Here is a 24,156-nt window from a genome sequence, read left to right as displayed (position 1 = left end):
TTGGCACAGAATGGTGATGGAGTGCAGCAGGGCCTCTGGGTGATTGAGCTTGGCAGGTTTTATCTGTCCGGTCTCAAAACACAGATGTGGCGAGAAAGATTGAGTCTGTCACATGTTACAAGTAGTTTGGATACCTGTGGTTAACACTGTGACCAATTTCTCTGTTCGCTTTTGAAAATGTTAGGTTAATTTAATCTGTTTCTTAATCTGAAACAAGTTCATATTCACAGCTACAAATAGCATCATGTCTGTTATAAAGCATTCAGTGGAAGCCGTTCAGTCACAGTACACAGGTCTTACACATTTCGCTGACTGAGACTGACAGAATATTGATCCTGTGCTCTGAAAGGTCTGACATAGAGCTGGCAAAACATCGATTGCAATTCTTCAACAGAAAACATGATTCAAAATAGCTATATTGATATCTGAAGATCAACACTGTGTTTCAAGGCTTTCTGTGCTATTATTTGGGAATAATAATAAGTGAATTCCAAGTTTGTCAATTGTAAACATGGAAGCTGATACATCAACATGCTCATGAAATTGTCACCTATTCCCAGATGCAGAACAGGTGATTTTTGCACATGTAAGAAAACATTCAGTCGTCTAACAGTTAGAAGTGGAGCAATCTCATTTTATTGGAGTAATTTGCTGGCATGCTCTGGTTTTTGTTGTTGTTCTGTTAAATTCCATTTGAATAGTGCTTGAGGTTCAGGCTGCTGATGCGTTTTACCGCAAAGCACCGCATCTAGGTTAGCTGTTTATGTTGGATTTCAAATGGCCTGAAGAAAAGCTTTAATTTCACACCAATAAAACGCTGCTATAGCTGGAGGGGGAACTCTGATGCTTGCTGTATTCCAGCACTGAAGCTTTTCTGTGTTTGTTTGATCCAACTACTAAAAAGCCTAAAGGGTGATTTTGTGTATGTGTGTGTCAGCATTCAGCTGGTGTTTGTGTTGGGGCCAAACCTCTTAACCTAAAAACTTCTCACTGCGTGTCTTCGTACTACACCAGTGTGTGTCCTTAACCACCATATCTGTTCAGTGCATTCATATTGAGAGGCTAGTACAATACATCACAGGGCCTGGGAATGCCAGAGTTTAATTGGAGCAACCAGCCCCTGCTTAATTAGGTGGAATTTCCTGGCAGAGCGAGATAGATGAGGCGAAGTGGGGAACGAGCACGATGCTGCCCCCACGCCCCCAGGAAGCTTCTGTGCCCTCCTTTATGGCCTTGTTTTCCTCACAAGAAATCTGTGAATCCAGGCCGTCCCAAGGGATCTGATTACTCAGCTTGAAATGTCCACTATACGCAAATACTGTGCACACATAGTTAGACGTTGAAGTATAAATAAGAAAGATCTTTCAACATGTGAACAGTGAGATTGCAAACCCCTCACAGTGCAGCGAAGGTCACTCATAAATTACCCTCATGCATTTCAACTCAACACCTGATAAATATTGTCAGGTTGTCTTTGTTATGCTGGTAAATCCCCCTGTAGCTCAATATTTATGCTTGCATGTGTAGGATTTTCAAAAATAATAACTAACAATGTGGTGCACAGTACTTGAGTAATTCATTACGACTGACTGAAGCAGTTGATTAAAGCTAGAACTTTCAGCAACATCTGTATAATATATCCCAAAGAATGCTCTGAAAATGTATTTGCCTACATCATCCATTTACCCCCTCGCAAAATGTCAAGGCAAACCTTTCTCTTTGGGCAGCAAGTTAAGCACCTCCCTGACCTTTCCCTCTGTTAGTCCTCAAACTGCTGTTTCCTCATGCCGGACATATGGCTGCCCACTGGACCGCTGTTTACCCCCGATTTTTCATTCTGACAGCCTCACTGTGCACCAGCCGCTGTAGCCCCATTCTTCCTGGCTTTAGTATCCCATTCAGGGGAAAAACAGGGTGCCTCTGGTCCAAGTGGTTTATGCATGGCACGGCAGGGCAACGTGCCTCACCGGCTAATACCAACTCTACTGTCCTCATCACAGACCAAAGCAGGCTGTCAAATACAGTTACGCAACAGAATGTTCCATTGTAGAGGAAACAGGGCAGCATTTGGTCTCTCACACTTCATTCTGAAGAGCTCCAGACAGCTGAGATTGGACTTGGCTCACATGTCATGTTTGACTTGTCTGAACTGTGTGTGTGTGTGTGTGCGAGACAGACATGTGCATGTGCGGTTTGCGTGTGTGTCTGAGTGAGTGTTTGCATGTGGTGGAAGCAGTGGAGTGGTGGAAGTCACGGCGGTTCTGGACTTTCCCGGGGCCTGCAGCTCAGCCCTTGCGTGTCCCCAGGGAGGCCCCTGTGTTCATGGGAAAGTCACGGCTCCATTTCAGACGGCATTCTAGGGGTCTGGCAAAGTGTGGCCGTGTGGGTAATGCTGAGAACAGCAACACCAGACTGACATGGGGCACCCCAGGGCCAAACGCTGCTGGGGTCGTTACCAGCCATCTGCAGTGGAATGCTGTTTTGCTGTCACCAACTGTCAGAAACCCACTTAGATTTATGAAGCAACTGCCAGCGCTTGAAAAGTGTGCACGCCTTGCTGACAGTAGAAATTATTAGTCCACTTTTAGACATTGTGTTAAAATAGACCAAACATTTACTACTATACATGTTGCAACTTAAGTTGTGGGTTTCCTTCTAATGAAGTTTTCTTCTTTTGCTTCCATCCAGGGATAAAGATTACCATTTGAGGACCTACAAATCAGTGGTGATGGCCAACAAGTTGATAGACTGGCTTATAGCACAGGTAAACCCTAAAACTTCTTCATCTACAGCAAAGGAAGATAATTAATATTAACGTGTATTAACTTTCAGGGGAATCGTATCTTATCATAGTGTTTGCTTGTACTATCGTCATGGTATTGTTAAGTAAATTGTTCCAAAGTTGAGAGTTTTGTTTAATATAGTACATAACTTTGAACACAGTTCACTGCACTGAAAATCAGTTAGATTTTTCTGTATGGAGTTTTTCATCCACACAGTTATATTTATCAACAATGGAAAAAGTTCATTCTGATATTAATTTCCACCATGTCAGCCAGGCCTAATCCACAGCATGTTGTTCTAAATCACCTGCTGTTTTTCCACCATATTGAAAGCACATTGTTCTCTTCCTCCGGAAACTCAGAGATGTTGAAAGAAGGCGCGAGGAAGAGAGAAGGACAGAAAGATCGAAGTGACTGTTGTCATAACAAGCGGGTCACTTCAAAAGTGCAAGAGAGGAAAGAAACTAAGACAACAAAGCGTTTCTTGCCATCAGACTCGAGCCTCTCAGCGGAGCCAAAAGGAAATGAAGAAAGAAAAGCAGAATTGATTCGACAGCTAAGCTTTATTGACTTTGACAGGAAGCTTTGAGGTTGACAGATTGATAGTCCTGTCCAGGATGACAACAAAGAAATTAAATGTATAATGCCACCACCGCAGGATCAATGAAAGACATCACATGTTTGTGTGTGCATATAAGTGCATATGTGTGTGTGTGGTAGTCCATATGAATGTGTTTGGCCCAGACCAGCGGAAAAGCTCTCGATCCTTCAGCAGGACTTCAAGAGCTGTCACACTATGCTGTCTAGACATGATTTTGGATGTGTTTAAGATTGAGCGTTGTGTGGCTCTGCTGGCTTTTTAGCTTTTTGATGCGAGAACAAAGGAGGGGGGGGTGTCAGTGTGACATTTTGACTGCTCTCTAAACCCACAATGTCCTTTGTCATGTGTCTCTTTTTACCCTATTTCTCTCATTCCCTTTTCCTTTTCCTTTCTCCCTTGCCATTTACTTACTCTCTCCATGTTTAATGCTGTGTCTTTTTTCTCCTCTGTGTCCACTCTTTCTTTTTCTTCTGGTGCAGGGGGACTGCAGAACAAGAGAGGAAGCGCTGATCTTGGGGGTGGAGCTGTGCGACAATGGCTTCATGCATCACGGTACATCGCTTTTCACTTTTGAGGATTTTAGCAGAGCGAAAAAACAAACAAACTACTGATCGTGCCTCTCACAGACCGTGGATTCCTCTCCATCACTGACTAAATGAGAGTTGACTGCTTTGGAGAAACCGCACAGAGGACTCCTGGCATTTAGCATCCTGTTTTAGAACACAACCACTCTTGTTCTCTTTCCATTTCTACTTATAATCCCTTTGACATGCTACATGAACAGAACATTTTTCCAATGCAGAATGCAGTGAATCGGTGTGTGTGTATGTATGTGTGGTTTGGGCTATTTGTTCATGCATACTGTCATTAACTTTATGCATAAGTGTGTGCATATGACTAAGTGACTAAGTATACATGCATGGCTTCCTTTAGCTGTGAGAACTTGGCAGATAACACATGGATGTTTGTCAGTTGAAGTGCAAATGGTTAGTAGCCATGGTTACAGTTTGTTTACGAGGCTGTCAGGCTTGTTTTTTAACTCCGTGCTCCACTTGTGCCAAAGTCCACATCATACACACTACAGTATGAGTCACAGTGTCCTTCGTACCCCCATGATGTAACCGCTCCAAACTACCCACAGTTCAAGCCTCACACTACAAATTACCAGCACATATATGGAACATAACAGCCCCAACCATCAAACCTTCTTTCACTTCCACAGCCTACAGGGTAATTTTACCATTCGTGCCAGTAAGTTATTTGGCCTGACGATGTAGCTATTAAAACTATTGGCGCTATATCTGATCTTGAGGGGAATGAAGTGAGGGAATGTTAGAAGGAAACTCTGTTTTTCCCCTCAGGGTTATTTATTATTTGAAAACCGAAGTCTTGGTGAAGGCGTTATGTTGCCTTGGAGACTGGGTTCATTCAAAAGTGATATTTTGCCATGAAAGTGCAGTCTCCCTCACAGTTGGTGTACATGTGTTTTAGTGCACAGGCATGAACCATACACTGATGTTCTAAGTGGAAGTTTTCAATTAGCCATTAAAGGACATTCGGAGTCTTTGAATTAGAACATGTTTGCATTTTTTAATATTGTTGCCTTAAAGGACAATACTCCTAGTTTCCCATGTTCTAGCCTATGTATTACACATTGTGCAAACTGCCTTTTTTCTACCTTTCCAGGCAGCTTTCCATTTTATTCATTGTTTTTTTATTCATAATTTTTTTCACCAGACTTTTGAAACTTTGTTTGAGTTGTGTAATTGCTTGCCGTGAAATACAGATTATATTATAGTTAGTATGTAATGCAGTGCAGACTTTTAAAAATATACAACTGTTCTTGCAGAACCATACAAAAATAATGTAACTGACGAAAATAAATGTAGAATTGATGTGTGTTTTTGATTACACTTAATAAGATTGAAGTGTCCCTAAACCGATTTCCAGTGGTGGGAAATGGTAGGAAAACATACAAAAATCCCAAACTTAATAACATGCTTTTTTAAAATGGTCGGCAGAAATTTGACTTAGCTGTAATTAGGGAGCTAAAATGTTCAGTCGCTCCAGTATGAAGCTTTAATTCTATATACAGTCTATTTGCCAGAAATATCATTATTCAGCAAGTTTCGTTTCAGTTGTTTGTATGTCTGATGTATTCATTCATTCATTACTGTGTTGTTTCCTCCTTCAGTGTTGGAAAAGAGTGAATTTAAGGATGAGCCCTTGCTGTTTCGTTTCTTTGCTGACGAGGAGATGGAGGGCTCTAACACCAAACACAAACCCGTAAAGCATGACCTGAAAATAGTTGAGAACGTCATCTCCAAGTCTCTCCTGGTGAGTGCATTCTTATTGATTGATTAGCTCTCAGTCTGTCTAATGTGCTATGACTTTGTTATAATGTACCCGCAACTCTGATCAAACCGTTGGCACACTTAATCATTAGGAAGCACATAGCTGTGGGAAGAAGTCATAACACTGCAAAAGTCCATTTTATACCTCAGTAAGCATTCTTTTCATAGGAGTGAGAAAATAATACCATGTCTGCTATCTGTCTGTGCCAGTTTGTGAGATTGTCTTGGTCTACTGGTTTGGGATTTTGCTGATGGTAGACATGTCGTTTTCCAGATAAGACCCAGTGATGGAGGCTATGGCTTTACCCTGGAAGAGAGGAACAGAGTCCCCATCATCAAATCTGTGGAGAAGGGCTCCCCAGCTGAGGTGAGAACACACACACACACACACACACACACACACACACACACACACACACACACACACACACACACACACACACACACACATACACATACACATACACATACACACACACATACACACACATATATGCATTATTAAAGTATATATACTGTATGAGGTCCCCAAATCTACCAACATGACCTTCTTAGCTGTTGATGTGATTAATCTTTCATTATTTAACTGATTATTTTGAAATAGTATGAATAGTCTCCTGGTACACTAGAAAGATTTGTGTGCCTCCATGAAATAAGTGGTGCAAGAAGCTTGATGATGTAGTGATTATAGACAAGTCTAGTCTACTTTTTGATCCAGCATATGTAGATCAAAAAGCAGACTCAGATGTTCACACTCTAGACTCAATTAGTTTTATTTGTGGAAAAAATGGATACCACGCATTCTTGGTATCTTGCGTTGTTTCTCTTTTGTGGCAGATCAGGGTTATATAAAATTGAGTGCAACACTGCAGATGTGATAGCTTCCTTCATTTAGGATTTTCCAGCTCTCTCTGTTACTTTAATGTCGGCACTGTCAAAAACATAGATTTAACTGCAGATGTTTTGCAATTCAATGCCAGCAGCACAAATTCAGATTTCAAAGTTCACCAAAGTTGAACTCTAGGTAAAAGCATTTTGTTGATTTCCGTTGCTTCTGAAAGCAAATCCAGCAACAATTGTATTGTTGTAGCTATTAACTGTGCTGTAACTGCATCCATACTGAGTGGATTGACCTTTTGTAACTATTTATTTACCATCATTTTGCTGAGTCTGGTTTTGTTTTCCAGAAGCTAGCAATGCCTTTACAGCGGATCAGTGGCAGTCAGCAGAAGCTTTTTATTGTTACATTATGGTTTGATCATCAGTCATAAAGAATACAAGCCTCTAACTGTTTGCTCCTAAACTAAATCCGGTTTATGGTTACGGACATTGATGCTAACATTAGAAGCATTTTCGTGCAGAAATAGAGCACATTAAAGGGCGCCATAGTTTTGAGGTCTCCTTTGGTGTTTAGCTTTGATCTGCTGGATGAAAATGGCACAAAAAGTTTCAAGGCAAATGTGATCAATCTGAGCGCACGACCCATAATTCCCTCCAGCCCTGAAGTAGCACTGTATGTGCCTGGAAGGTCTGGATTGCATAGAGACTGGCGTTGTGTGTGTCTCTGTGTGTTTTCTTTCAAATATTCAATCTGGGTCAATGAAATCCCCAACAGGATCCAGCTGTATACTCACAGATAAAAGCTGTCCCGTGTTGTCTCTGACTCTGACTATGTATGCTTTGCTATGTGATATATAGAAATTATATGGTAATATTCCTCTTTTTACACCAGAAAAAGTTAATTTGAAACTCAAATCATAATTCTGTGCTTTTCTTTTCCATTTGATTATATTCGATTGTAAGATGGCTGGTCTGGAAGTGGGGAAGAAGTTGTTTGCCATAAATGGAGACCTAGTGTTCCTCAGGCCTTTCTCTGAGGTGGAAATCTTCCTCAGGCAATGTTTCAACAGCAAGGGACCCCTCAGGGTACTGGTCAGCACCAAGCCAAGAGAGTAAGTTCAATCTGTATACGCATGCGCATATATATGTAAAGACACTATCATGGAGCTACTGTCAAATTCGTGTAGGATCGTCTTGATGCAATGCCTCATTCCTGTGTCTAGGACAGTAAAGATCCCAGACTCAGCTGATGGGTTGGGGTTCCAGATTCGTGGCTTCGGTCCTTCTGTGGTCCACGCCGTTGGAAGAGGTAAGAGGGCACCGCTGCCGCCACTTGACCTTTCTGTTATTGTGGCACAGCTGGCAAGCAGCTGGCATGTCAGTCTTTGGGTGTGTGCGTGACTTGGCCACAATAGGTCCATTTATCCCCCTCATGCACTCTCCATGTGGCTCAGCTGGTTGGTTAACGGTGCTGCCAAAACTGTGAATTAGCTGTTTATCAGCCACTTTCCACATTACAATGATTTCCATGTACCTATTCACACTTTTCTTGCCCATTTAACTCCTTTGTGTGATGGAGAAGCATTCAGCATATTTTTCTGGTCCACATTTACCCATTTACAGTCCCTCTTTTTCTCCTCTTACCTAACACAGCATGTTTTGTAGCACTGCTACTGCTACTGCTCAGGGCTGGCACAAGATAGGGTCCAATCAAAAAACAATCCATGGCCTTGTCTGGCTGTTCTCAGGGGAATTGAATCTTGTTTTTTTTCCTTTAGCAATCTAAGTGGGATAGCAGGGTCAAAATGTGCTGTGTATGTGCATGCATGTGTGTAAGTGTGTGCTGGCTTGTTAGTGTGGTTGCTTGGGAACCTGCTGTGTGTTTAAATAGATGCTCTGATCCCCCCGAGACAAAGCTTATGATGTAGGAGGTGTCTAATCCCTTAGATTGTCATAACAGCTGCTGTCCCCTGGTGTCTGAGGTCAGCTGGAGCAGGTAATACCAATTAGAGTCAGAGAAATTGAGACAGGACAAGTTGAGACAGAGACAAAGAGAAAGCTTCATCATTAAATTCATTTTAGATGTGATTCACTATATTCTCATTATTTGACATTGTCACTGTCCTTTGTGATACGCCGTCATTCCTGTGGTGCTTTAATGCTGCCCTTCTTTGAAATTTTTTCATCATCATTCTTGATGAATTTTGTAGTACTAACTTCAGCTGTGCTCGCCAGTCATTTGATCCACCGCTTGGGTTGAAACTTAAATATCCCAACATCTACATGATGGATTGCCTTGACATTTTATACAGGCATTCATGGTTCCCAGAGGTCTCCTATATGGTGATCCTCTTACTTTCCCAATAGCGTCACCATGAGTTTAGGGCAATTTGTGGTTTTGAGTACAATGGCTCCATTGGAATTGAATGCCCCCCTCAGGATGAATTGTACTTGGGTGATCCCTTGTATTTTCATCTAGCACCGTCATTATATATATATCATATAGTAAAACATTTAATTTGTCCAGTACTGTGGTTAATGACCAAATACCTGCAAACTAATTGCATTAGTCACCGCTGTACTTTTTGTTCAGTGCTAATTAGCAATTCTAACACTAAACTCTAAACTAATATGCCAAATATGGTAAACATTACAAGTGCTAAATATCACAGTATTAGTATTGTCATTGTGAGCCCATTAGCCTGCTGACGTTAGCATTTAGCTCAAAGAACTGTCGTGACTATTCAGCATCATAGAGCTGCTAGCGTGCCTGTAGGCGCTTAGTCTTGTTCCCTGAGGCAGCTTTTACCACTGATGCTTGAACTGTCTCATTTTATTGTCAATAAAAAACTTAAAAAAGCAAACATAGACACACATACGGACACAATATGAAGAGTTTCCCAAAAATGTACAATATCAGGGGCCTGTGTCTTGTACAGTACTAATTCATGTCTTCTTGTATTATTGTTTAATGCAGTACATTTTTTCCTGTAGATATACCTATTTAAAAGACAATAAAAGCAGTGGTAATTTAATTCTTACAACGCTAATGTAGAGAAATACAGATTCTGTTTATTGCAATGTGAGGTATGCATGGTTTAAAGAGCTATGAAAACAGGAGGAATATTTAGTCTGCGACGCACTTCCTTCTGATAGCTGTAAACCTTGAAGCTCTCTTACGCTCTGAATCACATCCCTCAGAGACGCACTCATTTACCTCAGATAAACAATTTCCCTCCTCTCCACGCTCTCTCACACACTCGTCCTGAGCTGCAAAAACAGGAAACAAAGTTGTAAATACAACAACACAAAAAAAGGAGGAATGTTGTTCAACCCAATTTTGTGCACAGGATATGGAAGATGTGACTTGCGCCTCGCACCTGCATGAGGATGTGCAGTAGTTTTTGCCCTTGACATCTCTTCTTTCTCTCTCTGTCTCACGCCAGGCACGGTGGCAGCCATTGCCGGTCTCCACCCGGGCCAGTGCATCATCAAGGTGAACGGCATCAATGTAAGCAAGGAGAGCCATGCCAGCGTCATTGCTCATGTCACTGCATGCAGGAAGTACAGGCGACCCACGCAGGTAAGAAGGGAAAGGCAAAATGGGACAATGCAGCTCTCAAAACACGCTTTTACAATAAAAGTCTTAATACACATAATTCTTATAATACTTATAATAATAACTGAATAAACTGAGCAGTGGCATGAAACTGAAAAATGGATAAATGAAGAAAGTCCTTAAAGAAAATACAAATTCTTATGTGCAATTACGTTTTCCTTGGCCTTATAATGATTCCTTACTGGAGGTCACACTTTCATCTCCCATGACTTCACTGCAAGAGAGTTCAAATAATCTTGAGTTTTACTGTCTGACGATTGATCTGTTAGTTATGTAATGCTATTTGAAGTAGTAAAACTCTGTGAGATCGTTGAAGAACAAAACAGCAGATAAGAGGGGGAACAAGGATTGGTTGACCGTGAGAAGCAACTTACCAGAGAGGCGTCATAGCTCCCATTTACCTTCATATCTCTCTCCGACTCCCTCTTTCCTTGTCTTGGGTCATTACACAGAAATAATAGTAGTTTTGGCTCCTCCAGCGCTGACCCCTGGCTCACAGTGGTGGGCCTGCTGTGGGAGACTGGCAGACTGCAAAGAGAGGTGGGAAAGGATCTGGGGGTGGCTGGGGCTTGGGATGGGAGAGAGCGCTGGAGGGAAAGGGGGATAGCCCTGCCAGTTTTAGTTTTTTCTGGGAGAGTGGTTGACAGCAGACAATTATATGAGGAGAACTCAGTCCACCTGTTGAAGGTGGGAAAGTTGTGTGAAAATAGAAACCCAAGGGTGTGTGAATGGTCTGAGTTAGTCTAGTGTGTCACTATAATTGAGCCTCATTGGGACTTAAGGCTTAATTAAGCACCACAGGTTTCCAACACTACTGGAAATCTGGTTTACATCAAGTATGGACATGGGTGAACCACCTTCTCTTTCTCTTTCTCTGTCTTTTTTTCTGTGTGTGTGTGTGTGTGTGTGTGTGTGTGTGTGTGTGTGTGTGTGTGTGTGTGTGTGTGTGTGTGTGTGTGTGTGTGTGTGTGTGTGTGTGTGTGTGTGTGTGTGTGTGTGTGTGTGTGTGTGTGTGTGTGTGTGGTAGTTGTACACTAGAAGACCACAGACCAGTAGGCAGGCACAGCATGTAACATTGGCAGGAAACCCACTGTGGGCATGGGTGTGGAGAGGAGACAGCAGCCACAGACAGATAGACACACACACACACACACACACACACACACACACACACAAGGCTGTGTTGCATGCTAGATTGGGTTGATGAGATTGGCATGGGTTTGCTTTCACAGTCTTACCAAGTACCATGTTTCCATATGTTTGTGAAGGCTTTTCACTGTATGGTCTGCCAACCCAACAGTGACACTGTACACCATATCTGGGCTGAATCAAACCCAAACCTCAGCTTGTGTACACGCACACCAGGGTTCTGTGTGTTCATAGTTATATCTTTTCTAATCTCCTCATCTATCTAGCAAAAATGCCACCTGTTAAGAAGGACACTACAGGAGAGTGATTTGTGTTGACAGTTGGGTGCATGTGTGACTGTAATAGTTCCAGTGGATTTAATGCTATGAAAATACACTGACGTTTTACAGTTCAGTATAAATTGCTTTTTCAATACATTTCTGAATCAAATCCATTATTATATTCCAATGCAGCAAGATACCATTAAGTGGGTGTACAACAACAGTGAAAGCGCCCAGGAGGACAACCAGAAAACGAACCAGAAACCCACCCCTGAGGAGAACGGAGACGGCTTTGAGTGCAAAGTAGAAGGTGACCACACATGCACACATACTACAGATGGAACTACATGGGAATTACCCATTTGGGAAAAGAAATTCAGTTCGAGGTGTCTGTGGATGTAACACAGGCTTGTTCACAGGAACACAAACCTTGTTGCCTTCTCCAGTTAACAAGTCAGACTCAGCTCCAAACAGCCTCATCTGGAGTGTGTTAGCCTGAGAACAGCCGTTTTCTCTGGCTCCTCAAGTGTTAATTCCCCCCCTACAATTTATGGATCCCAATGAGAAAGTAAAACAGGAAAGCAATTCCATTCATAGCAAACAGCTCTGGAGGAGGATTTACTGCTGTATAAAGTCATTGCGTTAGCATAGGCCCGGTTAACTTAATGCTCTTGGAATTGCTCATCATTTTCGGAGGAACATGGAAGAAAGCCACGAGTAAAGGGTCTTCCTCCAAAATGAACTGCAGATTTGGTGGTCCGAGGCCTCCTACAGTGCCGGCTGTGTGATGATGAAAACACTTCCATTGAAACCATTTTGTGATAACGATAGGGATTCTTTAGTATGTAATTAGCACATATTTTTTGATATTTGTGAATGTGTGCTGCCATGTTTTCGTTCAAGTTAACAAAAATAATTTTAACTGCTATCTCTTTGTTCCTCTGTATGTCTACAATCTCAGAGGTAATGGACAAATTCAATACGATAGCCATCATTGACGGCAAGAAAGACCATGTCAGCCTGACAGTAGACAACGTCCACCTGGAGTACGGAGTAGTGTACGAGTACGACAGCACTGCTGGCATCAAGTGCCATGTGATGGAGAAGATGGTCGAGCCCAAGGGATTTTTCAGCCTCACTGCCAAGGTATTATGTCCATTCAGTTAGATCCGAATTTGGTTGGGAGGAATGTAGGATTGAACAATATCATCTCGAATTTATATCACAATATATTGTCACAGTTATGGCTCAATTTACGGTAGTATTTTATTATGTTTGTCAGGATTAATTACAGTTTCACCAGTAAAATATTCTGGACTGCTTGATTGGACTTTAGGCTAAGTGGTTGGGCAGATTTCAGCTTAATTATGTGAGATTCAGACTACTTATGTATTGAAAATAGCAATGTCAGTAATACAGTTAATTCAGTTTATTGTTCAGGCTGAAGCTGGTTTACAAACTGTGTGACGCGGGCCGCAGTTTAACCGTGCAGCAATTATTTTGTGGTAATTTGATTAATTTAATTTCTTGTGAATCCTAATTATTAAAGCACAAAATGTGTTTTCTCTCCTCATTTGAGATTATGATTACATTAAACATATTCCTAAATCAACTTAAATAAAATAAAATAAACAGCACAGGAGTATAGGTCAGTTCTCGGTGTTCTGGGCAAAACCTAGCATGAACCCCGGGAGCCTGTAAGGGGAAAATCCTGCATAGCTCTGCCTCAGAGGAATGTCCTGATCAAGTTATGATAATCATTTTTATCAGACTTTATTAAGCAAAAATGTTGTTTGCCTTGATTTGTGCAACTTTTATTTTAGGACAATGCGGCTGTGGTTGGAAAAGAAAGAGAGAGGAGAATTGAGTGTGCAGCACCTCAGTGCTCCTGTGGTTCACCAGGCTACAGAGGAGCTGTACAAACTGAAAGTTGTTGTATTTCTTTATATATTTTTGTTTGGCCATTTGGTGGTCTCAATCTCAGTAGGGTTTGTTATCAAACAGATTCAGACTGATAATTAAGAGGGACTTTGTTTTAATTGATCACACAAATCCCTCATCATTTTTTGTCTTCATTAGAGATAGAACTCATACAGCAAGCAGCTTTCTTGCTGTGACATTGAGGCCCTTAATGCTAGTTTAAACTGACAGCTTTATTTTAGTCATGTTAGTTCCCAGCTGTGTTAAGTGCATGCTTTCTACATCCCAGCGGTGATGTTCACAGAATGATCATTATTGATTTAAGATGACATAGAGGAAAAAGAAGATTCACTCAGAGATGGATGCACACATGCTGGTGTGGAAAAGAAAAACATGAATTGTGGCATCTTGCTGCCAAATTCTGTGATGAACATCTCTCTTGATCGTGGTAAATTATCAGAGATCACAAGTTGTGCTCATGTCTTAAATTGATTTAGATTTACAGCCCTTGTGTTCTTAAGTCTTTAAAAGCATCATCATAAATGAAACCCAATGACATTCACAAAAATAAAACTTGTCATATCTCCTCCGACTGCAAGCTGTTTCCAGATTCTTCCAGAGTGAAAGTAAATTTAGTATTATTATAAACATCTGCCCCAGCCGTCCACATTATCCTCTGAGATCCGTGTAATGATGAATTTTAATATTGTCGGTGCTGTCGGAGCACATGGGTTTTCTTGTGCTTCAGTCTCTTCCTGCTGTTAAATTTCATCCTATTTTTTCCCTCTCCTCCACTGTGCAAGACAGCTCAGAGATCTGTGTCGCTCTTCCTCTTGATACCTAATCTCTGATCTTGCAATGGTTCTATCCCAGTCTGGTTCCCTCCACCAGTCCACCTGATGCCTTTTCCCTATTTTTTTTAACTGGACTGAGTGGCAGTGTGTCCTTGAAGTTAAAATTGAAGTTTAGTTTCACAATAGATATTTTCTTAAGGAGATGTGATTGAGGAGTATTGCTTGCTACACAATGACCCTGGTAGAAACTATGTGCAAAAATAAACAGAAACAGTTGTCTGTCAGTCCTGTTTTTGTTTTTAAATGCAGATCACTCCACTTGAAGTTTATTTGCTGTGTTTGCTCAGTGTGACTTGTGCACTTACTTAAGACAGTTTAATAAATGATTGTTTATATATGAAGAGGATTGTGCGTGGTTATTGTGGACTTTTATTTGGCTCATGGATGAGGTTCTGCTTTTGATTTATCCTCAGCCCAGAGCAGCTATTGCCTTTTGTGATTTTTCTTGTTTTCTCCAGCCTGTTCTTCCCTCCACACCTGCCCTGCATTCAGTCTCATTAGCCCTGCTCTGCTCCCTGTGTCATCCCCCAGCCAATCAGCTTACAGCCTGCCCTTGTGTCTTGCCACCTGTTCCTTGTTGTTTCATTAGTTCAGTTTGTATATAAATCTTGTTTTTGAGTTCAGTCTTGTTGGATCTTTTATTCAGTCTTTGCTGTTTGTTTTGTGTTGATCAGTTCTTCTTTGCCAGCACTCCAGCTATAATAAAAAAAATATTCTGTTACTGCTGCTCCTGCATCTGGGTTCATCTCCTGCTCTGTCTCTTCTTGACAGTTCTGGAAAGTTGGAGCCTACATACGTACAGCATGTGTATCAAAATCTGGGTTTAATCTCCATGGATTCACAAATAGCATATGGAAATTTCAGATATTAGAGTTTAGCTGCTTATGATCCTTATAATCCTGTAGAGGAAATCAGCCCTCAAGCCAAATCTTCAAAGCTTGGTCATCTATTTACATCCCATTAGTTGCTGCAAAAGGGGATTTTAGAGGCATTTGCATATCAATTAATCATCCCTGTCTTTGTTTGCCCTTTCTCTGACCAGATCCTGGAGGCGTTGGCGCGTAATGATGACACGCTGGTGCAGATGTGCAGCAAGTTGAGTTCAAGCTGTGATGTGATCCCAGAGGAGCTGCAGGTACGCTTCAGTGCCATGTGTGGTGAAAGGGTGGAGCACATCAACCGACGAATTACCAACTACAGGAAGGTAAATACACTGTGTTGCATGCTCTGATGACAAAATTAGACTAATTTTAATAGAAGCCCATTATCAGTGATCTGTATGGTATTTCTCTCCACTGCATATGTATAGTTTTACACAGCAATCAACTCTGTCTTCTGCAATTATCTGTAGACTGACAATAGTAGAAACAGGATGCAGCTGGTGAAGAAATACCTCTTTTACATATTTTTTTTGCTGTGGTTTTACACAGTGGTTTTGCTCCTAGAAGAAAAGAATGGAAATCAAATTTAACCAATTCAGCATACATGCACTGTGATAGACTTTTATAGTGATCCCCATTGCACACTAGCTGCGATTGAATAGAATCTCCTTCATAAAAAACATGGCAAGTAAAGAGTACATACTGAAACGGAATTTGTGTCTTTGGTGGATGCTTAATTTTCCACTGCACTGGCATCATCGTCACACCAACAGTTAATCTAGAACAGCAATGTCTGAATGCTGTTTGTTTTGCAAAAATAAAATCAGCTCCAATTGGTCTGCAAGTGGAAGAAATACTTGGCCAAGAAGTCTGGCATTGACTTGTGAACTTGTCAATGACTTTGTGAATATGTGTGCAATATGTAGTATTATCATGGCCTTTGCTTGTAATTAAGTTACAGCTGTTTGTTGACAAAACCATGCCTTCTCATCAGTTTTCATTCACATCTGTAAGCATGTGTCTATAGGCAAAACATCCCTGTGCGTGCAAGTGTGTGTGAGAGAGAAATCGGAAAAGATCTGACTCGACATTAGAGTGGGTCTTGGATTAATTACCAGTCACTTATAAATAGCACTGCACAGCCACAACGAGGACTTTTGTTTTGTAAGATCCATCCTGCATTGGAGCATTCCTTCTCAGACCCCTAGCGAGAAAGGAGGGGGTTTGTGGGGGGCAAGAGGAAGAATGACAGAGAGAGCAAACAATGTAGATAGTGGAAGAATAAAAAAAGAGGGGAATTGACAGAAATAGAGGGACAGAAAGACTGAACAGAGAGATGGTAACCTCAGGCCTGGAAATAAGAACTCCCAAACCTCTAGGGACAGACAGGATATGTGGTTAGACATTTTGCTCTTCAGAGGAGGTCAACTCATTGTCCATCTGGACCATATCAGCTCGCTTGGAGCAGGAGCTCCATCCTCCAGCTATCTGAGATAACTGAGGAGAAATGTTTGGCTTAAGTTCTTTAGTTAGCATATACATTATGTTATGCTTATGTTGCTTGACAGCCCAAGTTGCTAAAAACTGAGCCTGCTCATAGCGTCTGCTGTGTAAAAGCCAAGACAGGATGCAGGCCCTGTGACTAGGGGTTCAAAGAAAGTGCAACCAAACGTTGCAGAGAAAAAATGTGTTTGTGATATTCTGTAGCAACTCTGCTGAATCCAAGCACTCCTTAAGGCTCTCTGTGTATTGTGTTTTACATGGAGATGCTATCACATAGCACCTAGAGGAAGTTTGTATGCATAGGAGGGTTAGGTAGAGCAGAGTATTCATATTTTCATATAGCATTAACCCACACCCGGAGGATATTTGCACTCATTTAACAGTGTATATAAGATGCGTTTGCTTTTAACTTATCTGAGAAAAGCATAGTTATTTTGAAGCCTGCACTGTGAAACTTTTACATATAAATGTGTGTCTGTTACATTCAAGTCTTTGCCTAACAAGTTCATACAATGCTGATTAAGCATATCACCACCAGGTAAACTTCTCTGATCCAGTTTCTCAGACAAAGATTAAGACTAGTCCTAGGCTAAAGACAAGATGAGAAAATATCCATTGAGAAACAAGTCTAATCTTGGAATAGACTAAATGTCTCTCTGGGAAATCCGCCCTCTGTGTTTCACAATATACAGAGTTTTAAATCTGGTGTCGGTGGCGACATTCCCCCACTAGCCACATGAAGGTATACTGCACATGCTGTATGGACAGCGCATGCACATTAGAGACTTCACTGGCCAAGCGACTAATTTCTGGTCATCTCTCTGCTAACTCTTCTCTGGATACAATAATTTAGTAATGAATGGATCAATTCGATAGTGAAATAATTTTTGGCTTTACAGACACAACAGTAGCAACAGAAGAGGCTACGGCAGAGTCTATGATGTAAGCACGTCGATAGCGTTTTTGTAATCACTCTCATTGCCAGAAGGGAGAGAAAGAAACACCCGCACTCCAGCTTTAAAGCAACCCTGTTTGATGAAATGAGGATGTTGTGTGTCGGTCCTGGATATTTTGATTTGGGTTAAATATTTGAACTGTCACATAAAAAAGGAGGAATGTTAGAAACTGTACAGTAATGGATGTTTTGGCTTCTTTTCCAGTGCCAGATGTCATATATATGTAAAACAAACAGTATATTTAGTTGACAGATTCTGTTGTGTGTTTTACGTAGGGGCCTTTTATTGCTGTGTGTGTCTTGGCAAAATGGGATCATCTTTTCAGATCTTTATTCTGTAATCACATACATTTACATACAGACTAAGTGCCCCAAAAACCAGTCAAACAGTCATTCTTATAGTGGTAGCCACGTCCGTCACAGAAAGTTAGAGCACTCAGAAGATTTGACTCTGGCAATTAATTGGTGTAACAGTTGCCACTTTGTTTATTACTTATCAGTGTGTCTTTCCTGGAGGAATTCTGCCTCTATATCCATCTGCTGGGAACAGGGAGTTGAAGGTCGACTCAAAGCTTCACTTCTGATACATTTCTACACTTTCTCACACAAGGGTTATTGTCAAAGCTGCTTCTTCCAGTAAACATCCTTATCTTGTTTTCTTCCTTTTTTAAGGTACTGTGGCAAACTTGCTACCCTCTGATGCATCACTTTAACCTTGGCTTTTTCCAAACAATTAAAATTGTCCTCTGCTCACACCCTCAAAGACTAAAGACACTTTCGGACCAAACTGTTCTGGGGACTCCCTGAGGGGAACTACTCACTGGGGACCTCCCCTGAGAACTACATACCTTTCAAGGGCTTTTTTCTTGCATTCACACTGCCAATAAGAATGCTGAAGTGAATTATGAAAAAGTTCCTCCAAAATGCAGAAAGTTAGTTCTAAATTATCTAGTGTTTTACCAAGACACTCTCTGCAGTAAGTGCTATTGTAGTGCAAATATTCCTTAATACATATGCAAAATCTCTACCTACATTTCAGGTTACCAATCGCATTAAAGAAAACATTTTTATCTCTAAATCATCTGTATCTTTCTTGTTCTTGTTTCAGTTTGCTCGGGTATTAAAGAACAGGGCATGGCCGACGTTTAAGCAGGCGAAGGGCAAAGTTTCCCCCCTCCACAGCAGTGACTTCTGCCCCACAAACTGTCATATCAATGTGATGGAGGTGTCTTACCCCAAGACCACCTCGTCTCTGGGTAGTGCCTTCGGTGTGCAGCTGGACAACAGGAAGAACACAATGGAGAAGGGAGGGCGTAACAGTGCTGAGCAGGGTGAGTTAGCAATGTGTTCAACACCTGCACACTGTAATATTGATGCATATTCATCTGCATCTGGTTTGAAATTTCCGATGCTGACTTGGCGCTTTTATGCTTGATATTTATGTGTTCCATCAGGTAAATTGAACCCCATGGTTAATGTCCAGCACACCATCACCACAATGGCTGCTCCATCAGGTCATAGCCTGGGCAGGACGGAGGGCCACGGCCTTCGCTTCCTGCTCAGAGAAGAAGACCTACTCACTCTGGATGCTTATCAGAAGCTTCTCCACAAACTCACCACTGTTGTGAAGGAGATGGAGACACATGGTGCCCATATTCATGAGTAAGTAGCTATACACGCACACACATATCATATACAACACACCTGTGCCTGCGCAGTCATGCTTTTAGTGGTTCAAGTGGTCACATTTGCAAACATAAACACACGCTTTCTTGTTTCTCGCAGTCATTCCCTTGCGACACAGTTTGTTTCATCCAATTCTCTGAATTTTAGATTAATCTATTCTAACATATTCCTCACAAACAAAGGGTGAAACAGATTTTTTTTTTCTTTTTAACACTTCAAATCACTTTGTTTATGAAGGGAAGAGAAGGGCGCTCAGTGATTCCATTTGATCAGATTTCTTTTGAAACCAGATTGCCTCGCATAACAAACTGTAACTTTAGCAGCCTGCTTGGTCAAAGTGCTGCATCTGGCACTTGGCGAGCATACATTTTGGTCATTACTCTATCGTGTGTGTGTGTGTGTGTGTGTGTGTGTGTGTGTGTGTGTGTGTGTGTGTGTGTGTGTGTGTGTGTGTGTGTGTGTGTGTGTGTGTGTGTGTGTGTGTGTGTGTGTGTGTGTGTGTGTGTGTGTGTGTGTGTGTGTGTGTGTGTGTGTGTGTGAGAAAGAGAAAAACATTTTTGGTGTTTTTTTTAAAACCATATTTTGAAGGTATGCACACGCTTCATTTATGCTCAGGACTATAACCCTGATATGGTGCGTGTGTGTGTGTTAGACCAGTGTTTCCTGGCATGCTTGGCGGGTTCATTGTTTGGAAGCACAGGAGGCTATGAAAAGGAAATGGGAAACACTGCTCAAGCTCTAACCCCCTCCCCCAAAAAGGAAATACAATCCTAACGAAGTACCGGGTGTGTGATTAGACCAGGTGCCCTCTGGAAATATCGTTCAATAACAATGGATGGCTGATATATGCATGCATAGTATACATACACACATTTACAGTGCAGTTTCTCATTCTTAATAAGATATCTTAAGACAGGAAGTTTTCCAGATTTTCCCTGCAGCAGTTGGTAATTATTGGTGGACAGCTGACAGATTAAAATAGATGTGTGTGTTATGAATTTTTAGATGATGATTTGATTTAAGTCATTAGAAGTCATCTGGGCGTAGGCGGTAGCATTCAGGGAATGACATTAAAAGTCTCTAGATGGAGCAGAGCTGTCACCTCACTGTGGTCATAATGAGTCGAGTCCACAGCAGGGCTCTTAATGACTGGGTCTGGACAAATTTTGTCATGCTCCTGTCAGTGCCAATTAGTGCAGTCGCATCCGGATGCATTCAGATGGTCCGAGACATGGATAGTGAGGGGATAATGACCGAACATTTGCACACATACACACTTCTTCAGGAGCCGGTTAAGAGTGAGCTGTGAGAGTAGCTGTGAGTGTTTCAAAGAAGCGGAACTGATATGGGTTGTGTTGCTCGTAGCTGCAGTCTGGAAGCATTGCGCTGACCTCTGTGGGTGTGTTTGCATATTAACCCTTTAGCTGACCGGCCTGGGGTCATCACTGCTTGTATTTTTCACCCACACCCGCTCTCCCTTGCCCAGCTCTCCTGGTTTTGTATCTTTGTTCTGTGTCATTTCCTCTATGTCTTGCTGTCTGCACACAGACATCCTTCACTCTCAGGCTCTCTTCCTCTCTCTGCATTGGGTGTGACTATAATGATGTAATGAACTGAAGTTGCCATATAGTAGCCGTATTTATAAGGGATCTGTTGTATACATCCGCCTCCCCTCAACCCCTCTAACCTCCATTCCCAAACCTAAGTTAAGAGAGGAAGTCAACGGTACATTCATCCGAGATTAGAAATATCGTCTTTCTAAGTAATTTAGAAAAACGACCCTACATATGATGATGTTGCATAAGTTTTTGGCCTACCTTCGAGGAATTCGTTTTGAGGCAACGACCTGTGAACTTTTGTCTCGGAGGCCACAGACAAGGGGTCACAGCTTTGTGAGGACGTGCCGGTGATGTGCTTCATATCAGGACCTCCTCCCTTCCTGGACTTCCAGGACTTGACCCCCCACTCCCTCCCCCACCACCTACTTTTCTCCTCCATTTTCATATAATTTTGTTATTCCGTGCACATAATTAAGCGTTGTAGAGTCCTGCAATTTATTTACCTTGTTATGGATTAAAGCATTATGCAAATATCCTGACATGAAACAGCTTGATGTGGAGCTTTGTAATGCAGATGCACCAAAGTTATAGATGCATTGCAAGCGAGTGATGTCTAATGGTTTAATGTGTCAAAGTGGGTTAAAGGGCTTCCTGTGAGAAATTAAGAGATCTCTTGGACTGTGCTGCCATAAGCACTGATGTACTTTGGCCTACTCGTTCTCTTGCTTTCAGTTTTTTCCCCTCTGTCTCTCTCTGCTGAAGCCTCTTCTCTGATCCAGTCATTGTTATTCTCCCTTGCTCCCTCCGATAGTTTGTGCCCCAAAGGCCCCAAACTGCGCCCACTTCTTTATTAACCAATAGCCAATCACAGAGCCTGGAGGGCTTCTCCATGGCAATGGAATGCCACTCTGCTTTGGAGGGCCATTGTGGTGGCTCCTGGAGTGGACCATAATGAGGGCATCTCTGTGGCCTAGTCAGCTTGTGAATGGATAGAAAAGGGGGTCAGTGGAGAGAGAGGAATGGGAGGGGAAGGAGAGGTGTTTAAAATCATAAAGAGGTTTAAAAATCTGAGTTACATTTGGGTATATGAGGAAGACAGGTTGTTTATTTCACAAAGGCGCAAGTGGACTCTAGCAGCCACCCCTCCCCACTGCCTTCACTTTGAAACGTGCTTAAGGCTGATGTTATGACACAATGGAAAATGTAAGCGGACACAAATTAAAATAAGGCTGAAATGTAAACAGACATTGCGTGTCAGAAAGTGCGTGAGGAAAGATCAAAAAAGTCCAAGCCTAGCATTTATTGCAATATGGCTTTAAATGCCACCATGTGTTGCTGCAACTGTGAAAATATCCCGGCCGGCCTCTTCCTGCTCTTCTGATAGCTGTGATAGAATACAGCAGTAACAGTGAGAGGGGGAGCTGATCTTCGCCGCAGAGTTACAGCGTGTTGACACAGCTGCAGCCTGCTACATGTTTGAACCTATTAATATGATGCAGATCCCTAAACCATCTGAAGCTGTTGTGCGGAAGCCAAATGCAAACAGGTTGGGGTTTTGTTTGACCCACTCAGTCAGCTGTTGGAGTCCGGACACATGCACGGACATACTGTACATACAGTTTAAAACATTACAGTGCCGGGACACACGTAAGAGTTTCCTGCGTGGCATTAGTCTGAACAAAAAAGCTGTTTTGATCAAGCTGTGTTTACTGTTGCTTTTGAAAGAATGCATCTATTTCTTCAGTAATTCCATGTGTATTTCTTTCTACCTTTTTACCCTTTCAGCCTTTTATCCTCCATCACCCACCCTCCAGCGTCAGAGACAAGGACCCCAGAGAGCTACATATCTGCAGAGAGTGAGGGGGAAAAGGGGGAGCGGAACGGGAAGAAAGTGTGTTTTAACGTGGCAGGGGACGAGCAGGAGGACTCCGGACACGATACAATCAGCAACAGAGACTCATACAGGTATAACCAGTGGCAGAGAATGGTACATAAAAGGTACAGATGTTTTTAGATAGGTCTTAATTAACTTTACAAAAAAATGTATTATGAAAAATGGGAGTGAGTGAGTTTTAATGAAGAAAAAAAAAGGAATGTGATAGCATTTCATACAATAAAAAAAAGTGTTTTAAAAATGAGACAAATAAGCAAATAAAAATGAATGAAAATATATCTCCCCTAAACAGTTTTTTCCCTCTTTCTTCTCAGTGACTGTAATAGCAACAGGAACTCCATTGCCTCCTTCACCAGTATCTGCAGCAGCCACTGCAGCTCCTATGTTCACAGTGATGAGTTGGACTCAGGTACACAAATACAACACAGTGGACACAGCCATTACTCTCTCACATAGTCAACTTGTTTTTGCAGATGGATAATAATGTAATTTATGGTATTACACAGTGGTGACTTGGATTTATTGTAAATCTCTGTGGCCATAATCCATAACCCTGAACACTAACAACTGCAAAATAGTCTTATAAGTGACAAGTCATGATTGCGATCTAATGGCATGGTTGTGCCTTTCTGGAAGGCAAGGACAAAACAGAGTGAAGTTGAATCTGATTTGAAGTGACAGGCATTTGGCCATACATCTCAGCTGGATTTGTCATTAATGTCTTACACAGCTGGGTATCCTGTCAAATATCCTTTCCCTATGTCTCTGAGGATGTGACACACTCATATACACACACAGCCACACACACACTTCACAGCTATTTGTGATCTCAGGTAATCAAATTTTTTCTTTGTCCTTTTTAAGCTAGTCACACATACAGTAGGATCAACAGGCAATAAAGAGATGTATTTGCAGACAGATCCAGGATGGATGTGTTGATGCACTATGGCCCCACATAGTCAATAATGTGTTTAACTTAGCACATTTTTGGACTAATACTTAGTTGTAACCTCTGCAGGAGATGAGATGCCCTCCAGTGTGTGGCTGTCCCATGATAAGCAGAAGAAACTTCACAGCTTCCTGGAGCATCTATTCAGCCAGGTGGGTCAGTGAAACATCTGCACAGATGTGATAGATGCAACTTAAAACCTGAGAAAATGAGGTGTGGAATTTTCTCAGATTTACAAAGCTATATTATGTTCTCATCTGTGAACATTTTCAAAAGCCAGTTTCTTTTGCAGATAAGCATTCAGTTCAATCTACATACTTGATTGATCCCCTGAGGAACACATTAGATT

At 41.7% G+C, this 24,156-nt stretch overlaps 1 protein-coding gene across 1 annotated transcript in view; it reads left to right on the top strand.

Annotated features, from left to right (window-relative positions):
- prex2 (phosphatidylinositol-3,4,5-trisphosphate-dependent Rac exchange factor 2) overlaps positions 1 to 24,156 on the top strand; it is an 89,491-nt gene that overhangs the window by 35,707 nt on the left and 29,628 nt on the right. Inside the window, exons 14-28 of the mRNA XM_062441526.1 lie at positions 2,689 to 2,764; positions 3,864 to 3,936; positions 5,579 to 5,721; positions 6,013 to 6,105; positions 7,542 to 7,690; positions 7,802 to 7,887; positions 10,025 to 10,161; positions 11,799 to 11,916; positions 12,568 to 12,752; positions 15,423 to 15,584; positions 18,828 to 19,050; positions 19,174 to 19,381; positions 22,750 to 22,929; positions 23,173 to 23,267; positions 23,877 to 23,959. Coding sequence (XP_062297510.1) covers positions 2,689 to 2,764; positions 3,864 to 3,936; positions 5,579 to 5,721; positions 6,013 to 6,105; positions 7,542 to 7,690; positions 7,802 to 7,887; positions 10,025 to 10,161; positions 11,799 to 11,916; positions 12,568 to 12,752; positions 15,423 to 15,584; positions 18,828 to 19,050; positions 19,174 to 19,381; positions 22,750 to 22,929; positions 23,173 to 23,267; positions 23,877 to 23,959 — 2,011 coding nt within the window. The remainder of the gene's footprint in view (positions 1 to 2,688; positions 2,765 to 3,863; positions 3,937 to 5,578; positions 5,722 to 6,012; positions 6,106 to 7,541; positions 7,691 to 7,801; positions 7,888 to 10,024; positions 10,162 to 11,798; positions 11,917 to 12,567; positions 12,753 to 15,422; positions 15,585 to 18,827; positions 19,051 to 19,173; positions 19,382 to 22,749; positions 22,930 to 23,172; positions 23,268 to 23,876; positions 23,960 to 24,156) is intronic.

This window comes from Scomber scombrus, chromosome 20 (assembly GCF_963691925.1).
Source record: "Scomber scombrus chromosome 20, fScoSco1.1, whole genome shotgun sequence".
Classification (NCBI taxonomy): domain Eukaryota; kingdom Metazoa; phylum Chordata; class Actinopteri; order Scombriformes; family Scombridae; genus Scomber; species Scomber scombrus.
This window is presented reverse-complemented; position numbering and strand designations above follow the sequence as displayed.